A 27,438-nucleotide genomic window follows, 5' to 3' on the forward strand; every position below is an offset into this window, starting at 1 on the left:
CGAGGGGACATCTCAAAATCTTAAAAGGCGTGTATATCTAGTAATGGGTTAAAAAACAATGCACGGAGTTGAACCATATGTCTAATCGACATTACGGATGCCTAATTCTAAACAAAATGTGTTTTTTATAGATACTACATAATGACTAAATTACACACTGACATAATGGTACGGAACTAGCATTATATGTTTCCCAAGACACACGTAAAGAAAACTATTCTCAGCGATGTTATCTGGATATACGGATATAAGGCAAATTGTTTAAGGCGAGTTCTTACGCGTTATTAAAGACGACCGTTATGGTAAAAGTTAATATACAGTAAACAATGAAATACAACACTACTCGTTGATTTATGTGATTACTGTGTTACCAAGCAAACTAGGAATTGAAAAATAAGATAAAGTATAAATCCAGTGTTTCTAAAAGCTTGACAGCTCATCGAGTTATTATGATATTGTTACAGATATGGAGGCGCCTGTGGTCTGCCACATGTAACAAAAAAATCAACAAAAAACTGTTAGTTTGATTTAAAACACATTAAAACGTCAAGAATTTCTGTTCATATGTGACCAGAAACACATTTCGTTTGTTTGTTTGGCCTGAAAGCGAAGAATGTATTATAATAATGAGAAAGAGAGATCAGAACAGTTGTTCAAGTTAATGCCAGTGCGGCCAATCAGCATCTTAACATATGGAATGTATGATTATGTCTGAAATAACGGCTTTTAGTGTATAAAACTCTTCCATCTATAAACAATTCAACCGCTTGTGTTTATTTCAAAAAAAAATTATACTAACGATATTGAAATGCTGTAATGCACGAGAGAAGCACGAAATATCAATGCACGAGAGCAGCACGAAATATCAATGCACGAATAAACGTTGGGGAAAAATTGCATACGAATATAATAATAGTGATTACTCTACGAGGCGCCGTTTAAGCGGTTTAGAGAAATGCTCTGGTAGAATGGTGAAATATGACTTATACATAAATGTGATTATTTTTTTCAATTAAGCCGTTGGAACGCATGTTTGATAGCCGAATTTTGTTTCTTTGCAAGGACCATTTAAAATTGTTCTGAAATCACACGATAATCAATATTTCTAGTCAATGAATACTTGTGTTGTTTTTTAATTCCCAGTTATATTTGGTGGAAGAAATTTAAGACGGCTCAATAAAATAATAGGATACATAACTATTATAACTATAAAATAATTCAACCAATGTTTATTACATTATCTTTGTAAAATGGCGTTCCAATTTATTTATACTTTCTGTTGTAACATCGTGGTTAAGTTTATATGAGCCGCGCCATGACAAAACCAACATAGTGCGTTTGCGACCAGCATGGATCCAGACCAGCCTGCGCATCCGCGCAGTCTGATCAGGATCCATGCTGTTCGCTTACAAACCCTATAACAACTAGAGAAAGTGATAGCGAACAGTATGGATCCTGATCAGACTGCGCGGATGCGCAGGCTGGTCTGGATCCATGCTGGTCGCAAACGCACTATGTTGGTTTTGTCATGACGCGGCTCATATATTTGTAATGTATATCTGCGGTTTCCAGGGTGATATTCAGATTATTATAAACTTATCAAACCAATTTTTATTACGTCTGGTTTTATACTTTAAAAGGAAATTAAATAGATTTTTAAGTCGTAAAATTTCATTTTCTTGGAAACATTGTTAAGAAATATATTAATGGTACAAAAATATAATACTGATAGAAAGAGGAAAAACTGTCATTCAATTATTAAATTGTGGTTTCTTAGAAATGATATTTTCTTCATTTCGTCACATATATAATATATATACGAATGATACATAATTAATTAATAATTATGATTTATACCACTATCTATAAAATATGTTTTGTCTGAATATTAATCAGTAACTAAGTAACATTTTTACTGTTCCATTTTCCGAGGTAAAATGTTTGTATTTGATATATTTGTTCTAAACAATATAATGAATATTACTTCTATCAGCAATGCATATTATTGTTGAGGGTGACTTTGCTGCTATCGTTGTTATTGTTGTTGTTGTTGTTTCTGCTGCTGCTTTAAATGAAAAACACACCACATGTTTTGATTACTAATTTGTATACTGTTCAATTGAATTGGTATTTATTGACTAACTCGAAGAAAATGTTGTCTCTTTCTTTTTCGCGAAATAATTCTTTTATATCTTTTGGTTTCAAAATTTTACTCTTTCGAAGATCAGACCAATAAATGATGCCAAATGAACGGTTTAAAATTAGAACGTAAATGTAGTGTAGTAACAATAAATAAGTTCAAGATATAAAAGAAAACAATATCTTTAAAAAATGAAGCAGCTGTAGGAGATTGACACATTCATCAAATTATCTGAAATGTTCCTGGAAATTACTAAACTAGGTTAGTTAACTGAAAATTAAGACATTATCTGTTTCCGGATTTTCACGGTTGGAAAACATGGTAGAATGCTGGAAATTTACGTCGATCTGTATCAAAGCTTCTCTATTTGTAAGACAACAAACACGTTATATGAAATTGTCTTGGAAGTTATTAAAGCGGGCTTTATATTGATACTGTCTTTTGATCTTTAAACATCAAAGTGCTTAAACGCTAGCCGATCAATGACAAACTCCGTCTTATGAGCATTTTCATTACATTTTCTCTATTACCATTTCTGATTGAAAAGATTACACAATTATTTAAAGTATTATTTTCTTTACCTAGACATGATACTGGAAATCACACCTAGGTGTACTAATCAATGTAAAATCTCGTACTATGTAATATCTCCATCATTAAAATCTTATTTAAAATCTTTAGTTAAAGTGAATTGGTCCGTAATGGAAAGTATGCAATGCCTTTAATAATTAAGATGATAGTATTTAGTACCATGCGTAATCAAAAACTAACTACGAAAGAATAAAATATGGATGCTTTTGGACAGTGTTAGATACATGATCCAATATTGCATATTAATAATTAGCAGAAAATAAAGGGTTCTAGAACATGTTTCTTCATATAAATGTGCAAACATCATTTCGAACTAAATCAACATTTTTTTGTTCAAGAAATATTTTGTAAAATATTCAAATGATTTGTTTTAATCAGTTTTTGAAATATTTATTAAAAGTTGAGCCAGTTGTGGACCAATCCACTTTAAAGGTGTTATTAACAGTTTATTTGAACCACTCACAAGACCGCCTTCTGGAGCTTACTAGTACTAGTGTCATGTGAGGGAACAGGGTCGTGATTCCAGAAAGGTTCGAGTCGATGATTCCCGGGTCAAGACGTAGACTTTTTACCCAATATTCTACTATTATGTCAAGTTCAGGACGACTATTTCCATCCACTATTTGATTTGCCTTAAGGCATTTAAGCCAAAACTTATCTTGAAGACATATAAATACACTATTTAAAATAAGACATAAAAAAAATACTTAAAGCTAAAAGACATATAAACACCAAACTTGAGGTTGAGACATATAAAAACATAAATAAGCAATAACTCAATAAAACACATAAATAAAAGTAAATAGTGTAAATAAGACATATCAGAACATGATGTATATATCAGTTCATGATTTAATCTGAAGACATATAAAGTTTTATAAACACGTATGTTAACTTATTAACACAAGTTTAACTTTCTTTAGCCTAATCGTTATTGTAAAAGCACATGTAATGCGGCCATATTTCATATGAAATCGCTGTCTCATTGTAGGATATTACATCTATTTGCCAGCATGTTACTATTGATTATATATTATTTTCATTTTCTCTAGGATGTCATATAATATAGCATTTAATGGAGAATGGTGAAATCTGATATGCAATTTATGTATTACCTGACACGAGATACTTCCATCTTAAAAACCCCTAACTGCATGAACCACCTTTGATATACGACTTTGTTTACTGTACGACATAATATATAGTTTAATAGTTTAATCTTCTAGGGAATATATATATTCTATATTCACGTTTTTAATAATGACTTCGGTTTAAAGTGACACATTATTTTGATATAACCAGTCAGTGATCAATTTTCGAGCTCTCCTGTCGTCACACGGAAATTCTTCGGAAAAAGTATAAAGATCTCAGAACTCAGAGGTCTGGAAAGAATATAAACAAATATATCATCAATATTAGGTGAATATTATGAGCCATTATTACAATTACATATATGTGACAGTCTAACAATATTGCAATATTGCATGTTAAAGTAAGTCACGTGACACAAGGTGTTGGCTTTATATTGCAACTTACTTCCTACTATCCGCTTATTTTTACTCCCCCATAACACGCTATTGATTTAAAATGAAAACAATGGGAACATATTGTATAAGATATAAATCATTGTTTTTCAAGAAAGCTTTAATTGTTTAGAATATACTCCACTTGAATACCATATTGTAACATGCTCGTATTCTCGTGGTATTTACATGTATTGTGAATAATTCATACCTTTAATTGAGAATAACTTATTATGAGAATAAGTTAGTTCGATGTATATATAAACAGAAAACAACTTACAATATATTTTGCAACATTCAATTTAACAAAATAATGTCTATAGTATATATATACAGAAATATCTGTTTTTCCTGTATATGTTGTTAATACAAATTGTAATCGAAAAAATTACCTTAAAAAACTTAACAATTACTTCTGCATATACGCTACCAGTATTTTTTCTTTCTTTAAACAAGATTGCACAACAAATCATTTTGTCAAAATGCGAGATAAATTTGATTAACAAAGGTGTTTTGTTAGAACTATTTCTCTATAAGGGTAATAACCTTCTAGAATGTATTTGAATTTTATAAACACCCACCATAGACGACAACGTATGTAAGAATGAATTTGTATATTAATATATTTAGAGGTTAATACCCCGTCAAAGTATGTCCTTGTGATAATATGAATAATAGGCCAGATGGTTTGAGCCCGAGAGACATCATTCATTGAGGGCGGTTTATCGATTTCATGGAAATACCGGTCTGTGTCTTTCGTGTATTTGTGTCTTTATTACAGATATTGACAAATATTTTTAATTCAATAGCATGAAATATTTTTGAATAAATGAAGTCTTTTCTAAAAACGTGAAAATTCGGATTTGAAATGTCTAATATGGCATTACAATTGTAGTTTTCAACTCTAAGTCATTGCTTTAATATCATTTATAAATCTATTATAAGAATAATGAATAATGGACAGTAATCATTTTAAATATATTAATATTTGAATGACGCGAAACTAATAAATTATCTTATTCTATGGCAAATGAAGATTTTAACATAGACGTTAATGAACTCAAATTAAAGCAAGACTGGTTTATACATGTAGATAACGAAATTTGATAAAACAGTCCGCCGCTTTCGTATATATATATAGCAGAATGAACATGAAATTCTACAGGGACCAAATAGAAACACTTAATGCCAATACCAACTTCTACATACACAACTTTGATTTATCTGGGGCTTATTTTATAGCTGGGATAACTGCACAATCAATATTTATTTGGACAAAACACAGGAACCACAATATTAAGATACACGCAACTAACATTTGTGCACTTCAATTATACAGTTATCTTGTTTTGTGGTAAATTTGAACAATCTAAAATAAAGATCAAAGTGATTTTCATACTAAAGAGGGTTTTTTTAACTGAAAGAACATTTCAGACAATACTTTAAAAATATGAATACTATTTACTTGTATATTAAACAAATGTATTTTGTAAAAGTCAGCATTATCCACAAAGAGTAATATCTGTTTATAATTATAATGACCCGGGTAGCTAACGTACAAATTAAATAAAGTTAATATTAATCTTGCATGTATTTATATTTCAGAATGAACAGTAGTATTTGTTTTTGTAGGACTGTAACCTACTTCGTTGATTTTTAGTGTGCTTGTATTTATATTTCAGAATGGACAGTAATATTGTGTTTGTAGGACTCTAAGCTAACTTTAAATTTCTACGTGTACAATCTCAAGTGTGCTTGTATTTATATTTCAGGATAAACATTAATATTTAGTTTGCAGGACAGGATGCTAACGTTAAATTATTACGTGGATTTTGAGTGTGCTTGTTTTATATTTCAGAATGAACAGTAATATTTGGTTTGTAAGATGGGTAGCTAGCGTTAAATTACTACGTTGTGTTCATTTGTGTTTGTATTTATATTTCAGGATGGACAGTAATATTTGGTTTGTAAGACGTGTAGCTAGCATTAAATTACTACACTGGTTTTAAATATGCTTGTGTTTATATTTCAGGATGGACAGTATTATTGGGTCTGTAGGACGGGTAGCTAACGTCAAAGTCCGTAATGATGACGATCTTGTAGACCGTTTGAATCATCTTTACACGACAGGTGTCCTTATCATCTTCACAGTCGTCGTCAGTGCTAGACAATACGTCGGCGATCCTATAAGGTACGTTCATGCATTGCTACAATAGAGTAAAATATCAATTTCCCCATTAAAGGGGTATAACAGTTTGTACACAAAATGTTGATAAATTATGTCAGTTGATAACTCGTTAAGCTTAAGCGTGTTTTAGCTGGATGTGGAAAGGAGCAGAAGTCACTAATTGTTTTCTTGGACTAATTGGTAATGGTGCCAAACACTTTAGTCCAAAGATTATCGCTTTCATCAATTTGAGGTCCGAAATTGCATGATCGTCTTGATTTATGTTTAAACATATTTGTTTTGCCAAATTTCTTGTAAGCTAGTGTGATATACAAATTTCAATGTGAAACATGATTGAAACACAAAAAGGTTAGCTTCAATATGAAAATATGTGATGCTCAATTCTTATACTATGTAATGGCGAACTATATAAATAATGTACTATACATGAAGGCGATATTTGGTGTTAAACATTGAATACAATTTGCTATATCTCCTTGTATTTAATGCTTATTAGGAAATACAGTGTCCCTGCGTTGCCAACACGGTACAAAATGGTTCCTAGTTATGTTCCTTCAAATAAGAAGCACTTTACAAGAATTTTAAATTTATAATTAGCTTGCCATTAGATTTATAAACATCTTCAGTGACGATAAAATATCACTTACACGCTGTAGTTAAAATTTTCAAAAGAAGCTTGAAATATATAAATACTTTATGTAGGCTTAACTCTTTCCTTGCAATAAAACAAAATATAAACATATGTGTGTATTTTACAGATGCTGGTGTCCGGCCGAGTTTCCGGGAACACATGTGGACTATGCGAACAACATATGCTGGATCTCAAACACATACTATGTACATATAGAGGACCCTATTCCTTTAAATGTTCACGAAAAAGAAGGAAAAGAACTGAACTATTATCAATGGATACCTGTGATGTTACTTGTACAAGCACTTCTTTTTTACTTGCCGTGCATAATTTGGAGGTTGTTGAATGGACAGTCCGGAATAAACGTTGACAGAATTGTCTCCCTTGCTAGCGATGCACAGTATGAATCTCCGGAAAATAGAATCCGGACTATTAAGTATGTGGTGCGGCATTTAGACCGCTGCTTAGACAATCAAAGAGAAAGTAGATCCACGTGTTGTGTATCCCTTCGCCATTTTCTTTCTGCAAAGTTATCCATATTATGTGGAAAGAGATATGGGAACTATTTAGTCGGAGTATATTTTCTTACCAAAATATTGTATATATCAAATGCCATAGGCCAGTTATTTTTGCTCAATGAATTTTTAGGCCAAGAATTTAATTTATTTGGATTTCAAGTACTGGAAGACTTGATAAATGGGAAGGAAGACTGGACAGCAAGTCATAGATTTCCACGTGTGACACTCTGTGATTTTCAAATCAGGCAGTTCAACAATCTACATAGATATACCGTACAATGTGTTCTTCCTATAAACTTGTTCTCAGAAAAGATATACATTTTTCTATGGTTTTGGTATGTAAATATAGTTTTTTTTACGTTTAATATAAAACAATAGCTAAGACTAACATAAAATTTGTAACATCTCTTTAATATTTGGTTTTTGTTTCAAAATCATGTCGTAAATATTGAGTTCATAAGGCGACTTTACATGAAGAACACTCCAGATATTACTGTGCGTAATATTTCTAGCACATGCCTTTGATCAAACCACTGACCTTCTGCAAGCTTCGAATTGGATAGACATGGACATATCAAAATTTTTGATGGGATTCGAACCAAAAGTAACGATTGATACCATGCTCTATTTAAATTGGACAAGCTTAACTAAATATTCATTAATTTATTACAGTTACTTTATTTTCTCTTACAGGTTTGTCTTCTGTTCCATAATGTCGTGTTACAGTCTAGCCAATTGGATTTGGTACACTGTCTTTCCAACTGCCCGGATGCAATATGTGCGCAAATTCCTGCGCGTTATGGACCGTATAGGATCCGGTCCGGAAAAGAAACTTGCCAATAGATTCACAATGGAATATCTGAGACACGATGGTGTTTTTACTTTAAGACTTGTTGGTAAAAATTCTAGTGACATAGTCGTAGCAGAAATTTTAGCAGGATTATGGGATATGTATAGAACTAAAAAGGCTGCGCAGATAAGAAATAACTCTCTAGGAAATGAGTTTGACGAGGCTGCAGAGGACGTCTGACTATAGGAAATCAGCTTCCAGTACGACATCTTCTTCCGGTTAGTTACTTCCGGTTGATTGCAAAATTCCAGAGGTTCGGATGGAACAGCGTGAAGAATACATGACAGACACACAAGTTATCGGAAGACTAAAGTATGACTGACCTTTTTCTCTGAGTTCTTGTATTTATTACTAAGTCAGAGTCATATGGTGTCCATCTCGCAGAAATAACATGCCTTACAGACAGAGTATTGAGCTGTGTGTGAATGATAAAACAGATCAGAGATGTCTTACGGCATATCAAACAAAAGTTACTGAAGTCAAGGTTGAATTAGTATTACATATTGAAACATCGATATAAAGCGCCCGAGTCCCAGCATTCCTTAACAGAGGTTACTAGTAATGAGATCTGCCTGGCATTTCCACCTTGACAGGCACTGAAGCAACCTAGTTACAAACTGGACTGTAGTCTCGGCCACAAAACTTAGATTTTATAAATCTTGACGTTATTAGCTGATGCGAAGAATGGTCAAGGTCTTTCATTTACTTACTGTTTCAATTTTCTATTACCAAGCTAAAACGTAAGATTAAATATCCAAACTTGTGTTGAATGAATAAAGAAATTAGCAAGTTACACTTATTTACAGAAAATGTGTTATGTTATAACGGTAACTAGAAAACATTTAGTTAAAATTACAACATATACAATGGTTCCCATTTACAATATACGTTATGGTTCCAGGCTTGACTTTTATTTACGCTTCAAAATCACTAAAGTGTTCTAAGACAATGAATTGTTCAGACCAAATATATTTATAAATATAAGTATAGCGCAGAAATCAAAATTGTAACAATATGTTAACATGTTTCAATATCACGTGACATCATTTATTGAAATAATATAAAATCAGTTATAAAAGTTATCCATTCAATTTCACTTATTAATCTCTGTAAATAAAAGTGCATGTTTTGTAGAATACCATCAACTGTCAAAAACATTTCACTCATTTTGAGCCTAATATATGTCTTTGTCCAGTTACGAAGTGAAAACGTTCAAAGTGTAAACACGTGTACGTCAGATTTTAGCACGACTACGAGATAATTAACCAAGTGCACGTCAGATTTTAGCACGTGCATGTCAGTTCAAGCACAAACAAGGAGAATAACATTGCACCATATTTCTATGCAAAACTTTAATTACTGTAGAATTACATATTGATCAAAATCTTATAGTTAAACAAAACAAGAGGTGTACCTGTTTATACATATTTTATTGATTTATAAACACATTAACAATTTCCTAATTAAATATGTTTAAGATAAGCGCAACAAATCAAGTACACATATCTTCCAGTTTTGTAGACTGTATTCTAACAGATACTTATCTTTTTCCACATTTACTTGAACAGATGCGCCGTCAGTTCTCATGTGTTGATCTGATTGCTACAAATCTTGTTTGATTTTTACACCAGTATTTGTGATAGATTCAAGACAACTATTCACTGTATTATTACACAAATGATCTTTGTTTTTATATTAACAGTCTATTTGTAAGTACAATGTTGATTTTTATGGGAGGAACTGTTGTGTAGGAAAAAGGCAGATGACACCGACAAAAGAAAAGTGACGCTGATTGGTCTTCGTCGGTTCCCTATTACGTCATTTTAAACATAATTATAATCACTTTATAAGTTGTCACATGCACTTTGCGACAATTTCTTTGACACCTCTCATTTGAATATCGGACGAGTCATCACTTTTTTGCGTCGAATCGTCGGATATTTCAATTCATGCATCATTTTAAGCCCATATATTTAATTCAAAATTTAGATGGTTATTGTTTATAAGGCATAAATTTACAGAACATGTATATGTGTGGAGATAAAACGCAGCAAAGCTGTTTACACACGAAACTCAATATGCCTTTCATTACATTTTATCGATTTATCACATAGCATCATTTTTTAATTACCGTAGTTGAACTATGCACAAATTGTACACATATGCATGTTTACACTAGAAAGATATGCATATATCTATAAAGTGCATTCTACACATTTAATTACTTTGAAATAGTTTTAGTTTTACATCATTTATCTTTGACAACATTTCCAGAAACAAATTTTTCAATTAGAGAGTCCTTTTTTGTCCGATTAGACGTAGGAACTTAAATTCTGGTAAGAAATTATATAAAAATAATAAGACATTTTTGTTTGTTTCTTTTTTTTTTTTTTTTTTTTTTTTTGTTCTTTTTTCCATTAAAATTTACAATCATTTAAGTATATATTCATATTGTCTTAACGTAAGTGCATATGCCACTATGTTCATTATACAATGTGCCTATATCACACAACGGTGCCAAAATCCAAAGGCTAAATTAATCATTGTTTGTTTTAAGAATGACGTGTTTTCGTTTGTTTGACAATTGTTCTGTTTTGTTTGAATTAAGAGTTTACAATTTTATGATGTTTGAAACATTATAGATGTCTATATTTTACTTATATATTTTAATGTATTTGTTTTTGTCATTTTAAACCTTGTTTGTTTTATGAATTTGTGATTAGCATTATTATATTTTAGAATTTTAAAACTTCACATAGTGATATTAAACATTTTATTGATCTTTTTATTGTTGAGTGCGTTAACATGAACATTTTTTATTCTAAATTAATACGCTTACTTTGACAAATCTGAATGGGGAATTTTAACAATCAAATTTACAAATTGGGAAATTTAATAGTTAAATTGACAAATTGGGGAATTTTAATAGTTAAATTGACAAAGTGGAAAAAGTTAATAGTTAAATTGACAAAGTGGGGAATTTTGATAGTTAAATTGACAAAATGGGAAATTTTAATAGTCGAATTGACAAAATGGGGAATTTTAATTTTTAAATTGACAAAATGGGGAATTTTATAGCTAAATTGACAAACAGGAGAATTTCAATAGTCAAATTGACAAAGTGGGGAATTTTGATAGTTAAATTGACAAAGCTAAGGGTAATTTCAAACTTCAGATTTGATATATTAACAAAAAATAGACTGTTCAACAGTGTTTTTTTAAACTAATTGGGTTATTTGGTATGTCATTCTGACTTTTTCACATTTTACCTTTGCACGTTTGTTATTTCGACACTCATCATTTTCGTGAACTTCATGTTTGATCTCGTGAATTGTTATTAGTATTAACACTTACCTTTGAATCCGACTGTAAAATATATATATGATTGCATAATCATGTTGTTTTGTTATTATAAACGATTTTGATAGTGTTTTATTATAAATAAAATTACAAAAGTCATATAAGAAAAACTTCCCCATAAGTGTCAAATATTCTTGGTTAAAACTTTATAATTTTTATTGAACAAATGGGTTATTTACAATTGAGTAAAAACTTAACAGACCAGATTTAACTGAAACAACAGTGGATATTATTAATTCCTTATTACCAGACTTTACACTTTATACACGTGTTGTACATGTTTGAATCGTAATACATAATGGAATAATTTCATAGTTTTTTTTACAAGAAATTTCTACATTTTACTTTCCAGAGAGCGAATATCGAATATTAAGCAAACTTTCTCTTAATGATTAAAATTTTACATTATTTAAAAATCAATTTTCAAACTCGTGTACGGTGTTTTCATTTAATGTACATGTATATTACCATCCGTATGAAGGTAAACCAAGCCAAGTTCACTGAACTTCGAAATTTGACAAAATAAGCGTTAAATTTCAATTATAGTTTAAACACTTTATTGTTGTTGAATTGAATCCCAATTAAGATTAAAATATATACATAATTGTGCAATATTACAAAATGAACATACCTAGCGATGTGCAATATTTAAAACTTCCTTCCATCTGGCCTATACAGATGAAAGTGTTTATTTCCCAAACTTTTTAATGGTCATGTTTTAGTACTTTTATGTACATGTATATAGTAAAAACATTTTCTTTTCTTTCTTATTTTGTCTGACATTTTCAAATATAAAAAATATATTTATTCTAACCGTTATTTTTGTCTTTTACTATTTGTCTTGTTACAATTTGTATTTACTCGGGTAGTGCAATGTGTTATTTGTTCTAGTTGCTATGAAAACTCGCAGGGGACTTGTTAACAGATTTTCAAAATTTGGTCCAAGCTTAAAAGTTATAAATTTATAAAACCTTGTAGACAAGGGTTGTTTTACTGTTGTTCTTAGCTTTACCTTTTAATCGGATATTACAAGTCTAAAATAGATTTAACATTGTTTCCGTTGCACGGACACTTAAAACTGATGTAAATATTAAATGATAATGTACTTATTTAGATTGAGTACCCCTTATTTAATATGTTATTCGTCAAAACCTTAACCTTGAATATTATAGTACAGTTTGATAATATGGAGCCGCCCACACCGCTTTGACCTAAATATAAGTTTTTAGATAGGGTTGTAATCGTCAAAGAGCATATTGAAAGATCACATATGATTTGTTTATACAAATGTAATATACAACATGTACACAGATATGTTATATGTACTTCACCTACAAGTTTTACATGTTATTCTGTATCATATTTTTCAGTAACAGTATTCACAATGCTCTAAGCACATCCTGTTCAGATACATGAAGTTAGTATTATTTGTATCACCAAAATGTTTATTAAAAATTTTTTGTCTCTTTATTGACGGATATTATTTCACTTTTAGTTGATGTTAATATTATTTATTTATTTATAACTTTTTTTTAAATTCTAAAGAAGTCCCATTTTTGTATCGCTTATTAGCTTACTTATATTTGAAATTGTTCGCAATTTGTTTAATCTGTTTCTGCTATGATTTGTTTTATTACTATTACTGTTTGTCCCCCAAATCCTTTTTCCCCCATTTCACACATATATGTCAGATATTTATTCCATTTTAAAAAACGAAATGTGATTTTGTGAATGTGTTGCCTGTATAAAAGATGATTTCACCAGAGTGTACATCACTACACTTGTATATCATTCATAGTATATGCCAAAAATCTGAAGTATTTATTTATTGTTGTATATAATTGTATACAGTCTACCATCACGATTATATTACAAATGTTGCCGAGTAATGGAATAAAATGGGATATCAATTACATTGGCTCTAGTTGTTGTTGTTGTTGTCCTTATAATTAGATAAAAAAAGATAACATGAAACCAACGGTAGCAAATTCTGAAAATTTGACGCCGAAGTATATTTCAAATGTGGGGCTTTGCGCTGTTTGAAATTCAGATGCGTCGTTATATAAATCACAAAAGTGTTTTATTAACTTAATTACGTGTAATATCATATCATTCAACAAAGCACGTACAATTCAAGTAGATATGTCTCTCACTAAATTTGCCTTTCACAGTGGCATATTTACTTTGTTATACATATTTCACAAAGGTCAAGTGTTATATTGATAAGTTTGTATTTTATCATAAGTAATAAATAATAAACTTTATTAAACCTTTGACTGGCAGAACTCCGAAAGATTTCGAATCAAATGTCACTGTGACCTTGTATGCTTGTTTTATTGTTTGGGTTTAACGGCGAACTGATACATTACTGGTCATACCGCACCAAACACTATAATAATATAGCCCATTACAAGGTTTACGCCGTTTGAACACATCTGCGGATGTTTCTAAATTCAAAATTTTGCCATTTCATGTTTAAATGTTGTATTTTGCTTAAGCCGGTGCTAGGGGGCGTGGACGGTCATTTGCACTTGAGAACTGACTCATCAAACCGAGTCTGCAACATTTTCAATTTTTCCGTTTTGGACCTTTACGAGTACTTATTTTCCTCAGATGAGCTTTAAAGGTGAGAATTACTGATTCGGTTTGCAGACCGAGTCCTGTTGTTCCCTTTTCTGGTGGTCCTGTGTTGCTGGATATTGATATATGTTGCGTTCGTAGACATTCCTTTCATTGGTGGATTTGATGAGAGATATCTCCTGCCCGTTGCAAAAGCACCTTTCCTTGCGGATCATCCTCGGTATTCTACCCTCAACACTAAATGTATTGGAATAAATGATTCCGTACGACCAGAAAATATATAACAACACTTAAATAAAGAGTTAGCAATATTATAACATCTGCCACATAGCACTTGACACCTGCTGTTGCATGTTTAAAAATCTTCAAAAAGGCAGATTTCTTGGAAGCAATGACAACAATAGCCTTGGGCAAACTTACAAAATGCTCGAATCGGAGGAGACAGCTTAACTTCAGAAGAACGTCAGGCGTCAGCTTCGATTTTTTACCTTGTAACATTTGAACTTTTGCATTACTTAGCATACAGATTAATTAACTATTGAACAATCATGTAATTAAGATAAATGGCAGCAATGTAAAAAATTACGACAGTTGCCTAGATTTGACTTTGTCGCTCTGTAACGCTAACAATGTTGGAGCTGATTTGTCTACATTTAACATTTGAAATATCCGAGTTCCGTGTTAAGAGGACAGGAACCTCTGATAAGCAGGACCAGGTATTGGTCTAATAAATACAAGCATATGGCAAATGGTATAAATGTTGAATTGAGTGATCAACTGACTATGTACATTGAAATGGTAATCTTGTAATAACAATTGGGCTAATGTTATATATTTTTTTCGATATAAAAGAGAAAAACTATTCCCCATAACGAAGTACAAATGATGAATGATCAAAGCAACAATTTAAAATACGATCTTGAATCTTTATTTCTGAGTCAACAAGTAGCACTACTCAGTAAACAGAAATCTGCAGAAACATGCTGTAGTCTTTTTAAAAATCTTGGGAGTTATATTGACTTATTCTCGGAACGCCTTGTGCTGACTAGAGGAAAATGTCGCGCAGACGTCTTTAAAAGACTATGATGGGCAGTTTAAAACTTTGATCGTCTTCTGTCTTGCTTCGTCGGTGCCCAATTGGGTGTCGTTGCTTCTGAATATCTAAGGGATGAGTTTCGTAAAAGTTGGTGTCCCTTGTTGGCCTTTGTTCTTATATTTTAAAAAGTAAAATAATACATGGAAAAAAAACAAGGAAGGGCGGCACTCAATGAACGCATCCCCATTATCACACCCAGCAACACCGGACGACTGGCTAGGGGCCTAACATGACATCAAACAAGTTCAGGAGGGGGCAAAGCACGGGCGGGTAGTAATTCCAAATAATTCAACATTGGAAATCATAGAACCCGACAAGGAATATTTTAGAAGACAATTAATAAAAAAGCCAAAAAAGAAATAAGGATATATCGGAATGGGTAAGAGAAAGGGAGGGGCAAAAACACTAGAGGAAATGGGTGATACTTACCGTGGATGACAAAAACAAGAAGGGATACAAAAAAGGGTTTTCACAATTAGCATGTAGCAATAAACAAGCCATATATCTGATGATCTAAGGAAGGCCGCATTGGACAGTCAGCAACATCAGCAATACTGGGGAGTTTACAGAGCACAAATATGGAACAATTTTGTTTAAAGGTGCAGATATGTATGTTGTGATATCAGTTTAAGATTAAAACATTATCTTCTTTTCATTCATAATTAACAATGAATTAAGTCATAATAATCAGGTGAGCGATATAAGGGCCATCATGACCCTCTTGTTTTTTATCATTATTTAAAAATGCTTATTACACTTTTGCTTATATAGCCTTTTTTAACATTGACCGGTGTCTTTCATATTTGTTGAGATTTGTATGAGTCAAGGTCACTAATGCTTGCACTTTTGCTTGCTTGCAATATATTTTTATACTTTTGCTTGCTTGCAATATATTTTTATACTTTTGCTTTATGTCTTTTATATTTTGTAGGTAAATATCATTAGCTGCCCTGTAACTTTGAGTGGAGGAAATAGTATTTAGGCTAAAGTCACTTAGCAAAATAGATTTGAAACCTTTGCTCTGACTGTCTTTATTTATGGATTGATGTTGATAAATGTGCAAGTTCAGGGAACAAAATTTATCACTAGCTATAAAATCTTGTTTTGATTTTACTAAGAATTTTGAGTTTTTATTATTAAACGACCTAATTCACAATATAATTATTATGGATTCATCATTTTATTTTTGTATTTTGCAAATCGTTTGTACAACACATCTTTTGTATTTCATTATGTCTGTTAATGTGCGACACACATTATCAACGATTTTGGCGACATCTTGCTTCTGGTTTATTTTTCTACTCCTACAACATTATATAATCTATATATCATCATCGTTTGAGAAGGAGAAGAAAGAATCAATTAATGAGTTTATATTTCAAAACATAAACGAAGCAAGCCGAGATTGAATTCGTGAATCTTCGGCACATTTCGCCAACTTGCGACGAATCTCAAACTAAAAGCAGTTTATTCTTTCCCTTTATGTTTCATACGATCCTAGGCGTACCGGAATCCCGGTAATTTTCAACCAAAACATTATAGAAGTAACCTCAGTCTGTAGAAAATTTATAGAAGCTATACCCCAATCGCAATAAACGGACTGTCTGTTTTCGCAGCAAAAAAGTAAAAGTCTATATGTTTTCAAACAATGTTTCGATTTGGTATTTGAAGAGAGATTCAACAGTATACATTCTGTTACATTCTGACAATATTATAAATAAGTAATTCTGATTAAAATATTTAAAACATTGCACAGGACAATTGTAAAATGGTATGAGCTTTAACCAATGTGCAGGTCCTAACATTTGTAATTTAAGCTAACAGCAGTTTTATTGTTTTAATAGTTTTAAATTTTCGCCATTAATTTGAACATTTCATTAAAGCTGCATGCCTCCAAATGAGCCAAAAAAAATCACTTAATTCAACTTTGAGCAAAAATGTACTAAGATTTTTAGAAAAATTAAAAATATTCACATTTTAAGTAATGATTTACATATTATTATTATTTTGCCATATTTTTTACCATATTTCTAATGCGTGACCAACGCAGTAAGGGCTATTTTTGCACTGTGTAAATTACCTTCTTTGTTCATTTCACATTATCTTACTTTTAAATTTATTTTCAAAATTTTCATGAAAATTATCATGAATCAGTTGGCATGCATGCTACTTAAAATAACAAGTGATTAATTGTAAGACCTGTGTCAATTTAAACATGGACAACGAAACCAATAAGGCACCTGATGTTTTTTACTCTTATAATTTTCAAGTGTCAAATAATACAGTTCTTTATACATGAAATTAGTAAAAAAAATAATATTTCTATTATCTGTTCTATTAATTTACCTACCATTACAGGGCATACTACTGCAAAATTTAATTTAATATACTGTATGCTATTGTTGTCTCCCCTTCATGTATAATATTTTGCTAAATATGCTATGCTTAGCACTTAAAAGCATACATGTCATGACAGATTTCTCTATATTATGGATTTATAAATATTTGAGAGAAAAAAATGTTATTAATAGATCTTACACACACAAAATGATATATATATTTAGTATATACCATATTTGTTGTTTATTGACATATTTACAAATGAAATACAAAGTTAGATTTAGTCTTTAGGAAGTAACATGGCTTTGTATCCAACACTTTTAAGTACAACTCAAGCCGGTGCTAGTGGGCATGAGGAATGTAGCACTTTTTTATTATCCCACATGTACAGACTCAATCAAACAGCGTCTGCAATTTTCATGTAATTTTGTTGTGATTAATGTTTCCAAGAGGGAATTTTTACATAAAAATAAATCTGGGTAAATTGTCATACATTTGTAATTGTTTAGTCTGACTAAATTATTATCTATCTAACATCCTTACTATATATACTAACTTTATGGCTAAAACCACGCAGCTGATTTCAGCAACGGGGTATGATGAACATTACCAATGTCTGCGAGTTTAGCAATTTATATATATTCATTTTCACACACATTATCACGCAATCCGTCCAGATTGACAAATTATATATACATAGTTTATGTACAAATATATTTTTGCCAAATTTAATTATTATAAAACAGCAGTTAAAATATTGTACTATTGTCTCCGTCTTACAATTATAATTTTGATTTACAGCATGTAAAATCTATATGTTTAATGTATGTGATATTTTTTTCGTTACCAAGTTTTTGCGCTTGCTCATAAATTAAGCAACTCTAGAATAATGAGTGTTGTTTTAATAAGACGCTCTGTTTATAAACAAACCTAGAAAGCCTCACAATTAGTATGTTTTTTTATCAATATTGGTTTTATTTAGAACCAGAAGTTTGATATATGCAGTAAATCTTTGAAACTATTATCTAGAAAGAACAGTTTTATTCATGCTTTTTTTAGTTGGATTATAATGACGACTTGTTTCTCTGTGCATGTTTCCACAAATCCTCCTAATATATTGTGTAATATACATGTATTTATAATGTATTTAATTTGTAGGGAAAACAGTATAATCATCAACTTTATTTTAAAAATATCTAGCATATATGTACATTTATAATTATATAAACTTAACAATAAAGAAAAAAATAAACAATTAAATTAACACATCAAATAGTCAAGGATATTCAATATACGTCACTGTACTATAATGTGTCAATTACGAAAACGATATATGTTTAAGTCATATAAAACTGATGTAACACTCACCATGCGATATCATAATAATTATAATGTAGCACTTGCAAAAGAACAATGAACGGTGTGTACTAATATTAACATATACAATGTACCATTTATTGCCCATGTATCCACAGATACCATAAATGGTCACCTAATGGATATATATATAACTGTATCTTTACGTATCCAGTAATTTAGCATATTTAGAAACTTCGTAACTTTTTACCAATATTCAAGCATAGTATATTCCATATAAAGGTCAATTTACGACTCGTGTTTTTTTATCAAAAGTAATGTATGAAATTAAAACTACTTGTCAAATTTTGGAATGTCATAAATGTGCTCTTTGCCATGTACTTTCTTCTTTGTAACCGCTGTTCCATATGTATATTTTGGTGTCACATAATAATCTCTAGCGTCACTGTTCACTTTTTCATTAACATAAGTATGATCACTGTCTAGATCTTCTTTAGAGAGATGAGGGAAACGTTCATCTATGGTTACAATACTTCCGTTTCTCATTCTGACCTGCGTCACGTTTGGAGTGTCAGTTTCATTGTTTGAGTCTGTTTCAGGTGCATCAACAACTTGGCGGTTATCGGGGATTTCATAATAGTCATCTTGGTCATCACATTGCTGTTGGTTTGCTGTTTTAATTGTACCTCGTTTAGCTTCACAATTTTCATAAATTGACTCATTAGTCATTTCGCTTTCTTGTCTCTTCAATTCAGCGCGTCTGCTAGCGTCGTCTTCTTCATTCTCAACTGGTGGTTCATAATATATGCTTTCTATCTCAACCGCACTTGTTACGTCATTCTGGGATGCATTTGTTCCAAAGCTATGCCTGACGTCATCGTTACTCCAAAGTTCCGGAGGCTCGTAACATTCATTTTCAGTGACAACAAAATCTTCTGAATCCTCACTGTATTTTCTTTCTTCTTTGGAACTTACTCTTTGACACGACGCTCTGGATTTCTCATAGATAATCTCTTTCCTTTCACAAATTGTTTCACGTCCTGTAACATTAGACTTGAAGTTAGGTAAATACTTTTACTAAAATTACACTATTTGAATTTACTTATATCAATGATCTTATTTATTCAATTCGTATACTTTTAGTTTGAAAACTGAATTCTTTGTAAGCCAGAGCTAGTGTCGGGAGAGATATTGCATTTTTCTTATGCCCTTTTAAAGTAGATTCAAACATATTGAAATTAAACGGGCTCAAGTGACCATCTCTTTAGAATTCTTCAAATATAGATCGGTAACTAAGGTAAGATATAAAAAAAAACTTAAAAATTATTTCAATTCATTTTTAATGTTGCGCATAAAAACATGTTTAAGCTTGGTTTGATTTTATGTGTAGTTAATTGTAAAACGTGCCTGTTACTTCTGGGTTATCATCAAACTCGCTGTCATAGCCGTCTGACACGTCATCAGCGTCTTCATCTCTTATTGTCTCCATAATATTTACAGCAGACGACTTTGTGAATCCAGCATTGTCTATAGAAAATACTGAATCAAATTCTGATGATGGATATTGGAAACTTGAATTAAGTTCCGAATATACATTTCCGCTTTCGGTTTCGACAACATCACGTGGTGTTTCTGACCTGCGTTCCTTAGACAGTTTCTTCCTTCTGTTATGTGCTGCATCGGCTATTAAAAAAACAGTATAGATCTATTGAATTAAAATAAAAAATCTCTTATCATAAAACGCTTCAGCCTTCGAGAACGTAACGAAATCATGTACAGTTATGTTAAATTACACGTTAATCTAAATTTGTCCGATACAATGTAAGGCATTTGATAACTTTTAATCTTTCATGATATAAAAAAAAACTTTTGTGTAAATTTTAACTCTATGCAGTGGGGCTCGTCATTATTTTTACCGGAAATATTCAAAATACAGGACAGATGAATTGTTTGTAGCAAAGAAATGTTATATATCACATGCATTACTCCGTGGTTTTGTTTTGAAATATTTGTAAAACCAGTGTTATGTATGTTTTTAACTTCACATCATCTCAAAATAAAAAATATTTACCAGGTCTGAGGGTAGGAACACTGCCCCTTCTCCTCTGTACTCGAGTTTTCAGTACTAAAACGATGACGAGGATTATAATTATGATTAGAGCACACGCGGCACCAGCTATCACAGGTATAATACTGAACGCTGTTTCTGTAGTGTCGTCTGTAACACCTTGTACATGTACAGTTTCAGTGATGTTCTCAGATGGTGTAGATACTGAAAAACATAAAACCATTTTACATTATTTAAATAAAAAGATGCTGAAGCTAAGTTTTACAAAACTTTAACAGGTAAGAACTTATGCAAGTGAAGAAATCACGAGGAACTTGAATTAATTCATTTTATTTATGATTTTAGATCATAATTTTGGAAGAATTTCATAAGTTCTGGTAACATTTTCAAAATTGGTTTGATTTTGTCATATCCTATTTAAGTTCAGATCCGGAAATGTAATATGTAAACTTTAAATATTGTTAATGTATGCAATATTATGAATTACAACAGTAGTTTCACGTATTAAATTATTCTTAGTGCTTGAATCTTATAACAATGAATGCTTATGTAATTTACCGTACCTATACAATTTGTATTACAGAATTCTTCCTCCGTACGGTTTCCTGTACAGTTTTGGGCCACAACATGCTGTCCACTATCTGTTGAACACGATCTATTGCGCGCTCTTGTACCACGTGATGTTGAATCCTGATCACATGACTGTGAACAATTGGACCATTCGGACCAATGCGTCCATGTTCCAACTACTGAAAAATGTATCAATGTTTTAATAACATTCTAACGAAGTTTAATCAGATGACTGACATGTTAAAATATTCTACTATTGCAATATGAAGAAAATTTCTCATAAGAAATATAATTACAGACTTTTAACTTATATAATTACTTGAATGTTATAAGGAAAGTTATATATGGTTTTAATTTTAGAAGAAAATAGTAAACTGAACTCACATTCACAGACGGTAAGGCACATGTGAGACTGCGTTGATATTCCACGGCATTCAGAACTCTTGACGAGGGAGGAGTTGCCGCTGAGACACGCCCTTTTTCTGATCTTGAATCCTTTCCCACACTTGGCACTACAAGAGCCCCAACTTCCCCAACTTGACCATTCTAAAGGAGTGCAAAAATAACAAATTAAATTAAATGCATAACTATCACACATAATTGTTACAACATGTTGGATATTTCTCTAGTTATCTAGGAAAAGTCGGTTTGGTGAACCGCCCATCGAGATATCACTAAAATATGTAAAACTTCAGCCGAAAAGACAAACAAATAAATATATCCTTTAGAAAATATCTAAAAAACATAATTTAAAATAAAAACGAAACTTAAGTAAAATATACTACACGGGCAAAGGGTTACTTAGGCAGAAAATATTCATTTTATAGTTCATGTAAAGACTTTCTGAGAAAGAAAAATGGAGAGCTAATTGCGAGTGTATTCAACTCTGTCCGTCACTTCAGTTTTCTCTGCAGGATTTTTAGTTGCTGCACAATAAGCGGTCACGTGATTTTGGCCACATGATAATGTTATGCGAACAAATCTGTGCTTTTTGTATTTTACATACATGTAGATCTACTCACATCAGTACCAACATACATAGTTAATGTCCTGATTTACTATACTTACTTGGGCAATGCGCGGCTTTGTCACAAGTTTCCGTCTGAAACATTGGTCCTATATCTGTGCACGACCCTTTAACGCTACATTGTCGTGACCTTGACCTGTGTCTGTTAGGGCTACACTGACTGATACAGAAGGACCACGTTTCCCATGGCTCCATGTGAACGTCCGTGGCTTCTGATAATAATTACCATACATGATATTAATAGATTTTTAAAACTTAAAGAAGATTGACTTGAAGCAAATTCTCTCAAAATACCAAGCATTGATAATTATTTGAAAACAATTTTCACTATGTTTATTATTTAAATGAAAAGTCATCATGTTTAAAAATAGATGAATATAAAAATATTGGTGCATAATTTAAAATGCGATTCAATCAGTTAGTTATGTGTATTTTCACAAGTAATTGTTGATGATAGCTTTATATACATTTAAATACAATATAATATACAAACTAACCAAGCACAGTAACGTAGAATGATTCAGCCAAGCAGGGTGGGGATAACGTCACAGATGACGTAGCAACTTTGTAGGTACCCGCATCACTGTCAGTCGAGTGGGAAATTGTAAGTTTGAAACCATTATCTGTCTTTATAACGCTAGCCCTGTGATATAAATAGAAATAAAGAAATTGTAAAATTAACCAATTTATGGCGTAATGGAAAACACAAGTCTTAGATGCATTCATACAATTTATAGAAAGTATCTGATATGCGAAGTCATCTGCAGTCATTTTTGTATACATTTATCATAATATTATATATCACACAACATCAACAATACAATACCATATATTTTTAGAATTCTTATCAAATTGATGGGTACTTTCAAGAAATTAGAGACAATGTTTTTTTGTTATTCTTATGACTGTATAAATATTATCTTGAATTTGCAACCTGCAACAGGCATCAATTGTTTATTTTACAAATGATTTTTATCCAAACAGTTATTTATAACGTCAAAAATAAACACAAACAAGTGTTGTTTGCCGTCATGCAAATGTTTTTATGTCCATTATATATAAACAAAAATGCGCAATGGCTGTATAAATAAACGTCATTTGCCAAAAAAAGTATGTGAGTATGTGAAACAAAGAAAATCATTAACGATAACAAAAACAACAATATTTTTATACATATATGCAGCATATATATGTTACAGTAGATATAAAATATTGAGAAGTCATAAATGACACAAATTGGTCATTAAATGAATACTAAAAAACTAATGAATCAAATAACTTGCATGTATAACAACCACTTTGATATCTTAATGGCTACGAGCAAAATTATGTTTGTTTTTTTCAGGACTTACTGTTCACAACAAGTGTGTTAATTTGGTTGGGTTTTGTGCCAATCTGATTAAAATCAGCTTCTAATTAACGCTAAGCATTAGGATCTAACGGTCTTCAATAGGAGGTCACTTTCTCATGACCTTTCAAACAGCCAATCATCAGCTGGCTTTCACAATTTTAAAAGCCATGCAGTCTTCTAATTCCAACTGCTGGAAAACCGATACTATAGATACTGAGTAGGTAATTTTCACGATTTCGAGAACAAACATGGCGTTGTCCATATAGCCGACAGATAAACTGGCAAAACAATCTTGCCCATCAAACATTGGGAATACTATTTCGAGTTTATTTGTTTCAAATTACTTCAAACATTTTTTTCTATAAATAATCAGCAATTTGTTTTACTTTCACGGACAGCAATATTTTGATACACTGTCGAATGCCTAAAGGACGGTTTGATTGCATGGCTAAAAATAGCTATCTCGGGGAAATCCGAATCAGAAAGAAGGTGGAACAAATACGGTGATAATCAGATATAAGCATAAGTTGATCTGAACTTTAGTCAGATTAGGTTTAGTGCCAGATTTGTATTATACGAGTCCTATTCATGCAGATGTATGCGAGTGCTATCCTTGCAGATAGGATTATGCAAAGCATCAAAATAATTATATTTATGCTAATCTTTACCAGTAAGTCGACAGCATGAAAAATAAAATATACATGTGCTTACCTTTTGTCGTATGGTGAGATTAGGTTTGTAGTAGTATTACCCTCGACAACAAACACTGGTCGTAAAGATGGATTCAGGAACGAAAACTGACCACAAGATTTTATCTCTGGTAGCTCGAACACAACCTCGTCACCATGTTTGACTTTAATTTCTACGCATTCTGTGGATGATAAATTAGCAATTAGAGATAGATTAATAGTTTAACTAAGATAATATGTATATATGTAACACTGATGAATGTTCTTTGCCTATATGACAAAAGGAAGACCTTTGGTGAGCAACGAAAACAAAGCAAATAGTTGACAATTGTAGACGCATTGTCTCGCTATTTTTTTTAAAGGATTAGAATATAATTCTTTTAGCTTTTAACATCACACAATAGACATGAAAACCAAACCAAGAAAGGGTACCAAGACAATAGAGATATAAGTCATTAAATAAAAACGTTGAGAAACGGTAAGGTGGATGGGTGAAAGGACTACTCGACAAGTATCCACCAAAATATATCGGAAAGTAATCATTAAATAATATGGTAAGTATGTCAAATTGTCTTAAAGCTATCCTATTCAAATGAGATAAAATATTCAAGACATGTTATAGAAAAATCTACATAAAAATTAAGTAAATAAAATAGTTACAGATGACTACATGTACTAGGAATCACAGTGAGACTCTAAAAATTGTACTATGTAGGGAATTCATTTCGCTTTAATACATTTAATCTTAAAGTCTGAATCTATGAAAATCAATTTCCATTCACCTGGATAATAATATTAAATAAGTCAGAAATTAAACAAGAGCTGGAGGCGCTATCTACGTATAATAAATGATCTAAAATTTCTTTGAATTATAAGATTTTTGTTTGTTTAACTAGCCTGTTGTGATTAAATAACCACAATGGAAAACGGTACAAGAGAAAATCTTAGTTTAAAAATCAATTAATTTACCGTAAAGCCTGAAAAGGAAGCAGCCAATTATAAGCCAGTGTATACGTCTAAATTGTGCCGTTCCTCTCTGCATCACAAACATTTTCTGCTTTATAACTTAAAAACAAAACAAAAAATGATAACATTTTAAATTTTATTTTTCCTTTATCTTTTCCGTATAAAATGATAAAGATTTTGATATAGATACAACTTAAGATATAGATTAATATGATCTGATACGAAAGATAATAATGTGACACTGGGAAGCCTTTCATCTAAAAAAAGGAAAACATTAACTCCGAGCAAGTAACAAAATAAAACAACGAAATATTCGAGTAATGTTTAATTGTATTGTCATGTTGATTCTTTAAAAGTGCAATACTTAATTATAATTTTAAAATGTAATAAAGTTACAGTGGTTATTTTAACGTTGTTAACTAACTAGTTTTGAAGTATAATTTTCTTTTCTTTTTCGTATTGAATGATGAAAATTGTGTTAATGTCACATAAAATCTATAAAAAAAAACTTGAACTCACCTTCTATTCAGTAACGTATTCCTTATACAACTGTTGATAATAATTCTATAATATCAATCATTCGACGTAACGGAACAGTATCGATACGTAAATATAGAATACGTTAACGCGCGTAATTGATTCGCAAACGTTTTCCGATCTGTGGCGAGCATTGCCGATGATTTAAACGTGGTTAAGCAAAATTAGTCAACAAGTCAGATGTATAAAAACTATGCATAATTATTATTTTTTCTACCTATCAATAATGGAAAATATTAATAGGTTAAGTAAGTGACATTATTAGGGTAATTACAATGGTCATTAATTGGTCATTAGTTGTCATGTGCGGACACGAGGCTGTAGTAAGTTGAACACATCTAGGCTGTATATATACATGACGTGTGGTTTTACATGATGTACCAACATTGTGACAAATATAGGCTTAAAATACATACCTGTAACTATCATGATCTTACTTTATATGGCTAGGAAATAAATGACCATAAATCACGAATTGCACTAGTCTGAATTAATTGAACAAATAAAAAAATATAATTTAATTTAGCTTATTGATATTTTATTTAGCTTAAAGGGCGTCTAGTTTGACTCTTGTAAGCTCAAAAAGTAAAGCGTTTGACTGTGAATCCGGCGACCCGGGATCGATTCTATGACGTTGCATCTGCACTTTCGTTGAGTTTGATGATGAACGGACGTCCGCTCTGGTATGTAGTCTTTTTCTGTTGCAAAGGATGATTACAACCATGTTTACTTTTCGTTTGTTTTGACTCTTTTATCGAATTATTTTAGATGTCTATATATTTAGTAACAGAAGTACTTCTTGTACGAAACCTATGTTTTACAAAAAAAAATGAACAAGAAGAAAAAACAAAGAGCCTTATGAATAAAGACACCGGTTCTGTTTTATTAGCCGATGTAATGATATGGTGAAACGAGTGATAGGTTAACGGCGTTTATAATTTGTTAGTATGGTACTAAAATATTACCAAATGTATAATAAACATGTCATGTTAGTTGATATATCCAACTAGTGACCCAGAAATGATTTGACTTAACGTTAGTCACTTGAAATCATACATAGCTTAAAGAAGTGATCGATCATGCAGTCTGTTACAGG

The 27,438-nt window shown here is 31.3% G+C and overlaps 2 protein-coding genes across 9 annotated transcripts in view; one reads left to right on the forward strand and one right to left on the reverse strand.

Annotated features, from left to right (window-relative positions):
* The window catches only part of LOC132724139 (innexin unc-9-like), a 160,423-nt gene extending 146,707 nt beyond the window's left edge, over nucleotides 1-13,716 (forward strand). For all 8 annotated transcript variants that reach the window (XM_060708961.1, XM_060708957.1, XM_060708960.1 and 5 more), the window contains 3 exons: nucleotides 6,287-6,445; nucleotides 7,201-7,926; nucleotides 8,285-13,716. In XM_060708961.1, coding sequence (XP_060564944.1) covers nucleotides 6,288-6,445; nucleotides 7,201-7,926; nucleotides 8,285-8,621 — 1,221 coding nt within the window. In that variant the 5' untranslated portion in view covers nucleotide 6,287 and the 3' untranslated portion in view covers nucleotides 8,622-13,716. The remainder of the gene's footprint in view (nucleotides 1-6,286; nucleotides 6,446-7,200; nucleotides 7,927-8,284) is intronic.
* A 6,775-nt stretch (nucleotides 13,717-20,491) lies between these two features.
* LOC132724142 (semaphorin-5B-like) lies at nucleotides 20,492-26,825 on the reverse strand. The gene is made up of 8 exons (XM_060708964.1): nucleotides 25,809-26,825; nucleotides 24,862-25,021; nucleotides 23,297-23,442; nucleotides 22,841-23,011; nucleotides 22,157-22,318; nucleotides 21,766-21,951; nucleotides 21,206-21,406; nucleotides 20,492-20,817 (listed from the first exon to the last, which is right to left on the reverse strand). Exons 1-8 carry the CDS (start codon nucleotides 25,888-25,890, stop codon nucleotides 20,525-20,527), a joined length of 1,401 nt encoding a protein of 466 aa, XP_060564947.1. The 5' UTR covers nucleotides 25,891-26,825; the 3' UTR covers nucleotides 20,492-20,524.
* Between the last annotated feature and the right edge of the window lie 613 nt (nucleotides 26,826-27,438).

This window comes from Ruditapes philippinarum, unplaced genomic scaffold, assembly GCF_026571515.1.
Source record: "Ruditapes philippinarum isolate M1 unplaced genomic scaffold, ASM2657151v2 ctg674_1_1_1_1, whole genome shotgun sequence".
NCBI lineage: Eukaryota > Metazoa > Mollusca > Bivalvia > Venerida > Veneridae > Ruditapes > Ruditapes philippinarum.

What these genes read in the sequence shown, in the direction of transcription:
- LOC132724142 (XM_060708964.1), bottom strand. Translation starts at nt 25,890, where the DNA reads ATGTTTGTGATGCAGAGAGGAACGGCACAATTTAGACGTATACACTGG. An exon ending in ATCTCACCATACGACAAAAG is followed by an intron (nt 23,443 to 24,861) that starts GTAAGCACATGT and finishes TTTATATCACAG; the next exon opens with GGCTAGCGTTATAAAGACAG. An exon ending in ATTCTACGTTACTGTGCTTG is followed by an intron (nt 23,012 to 23,296) that starts GTTAGTTTGTAT and finishes AATTATTATCAG; the next exon opens with AAGCCACGGACGTTCACATG.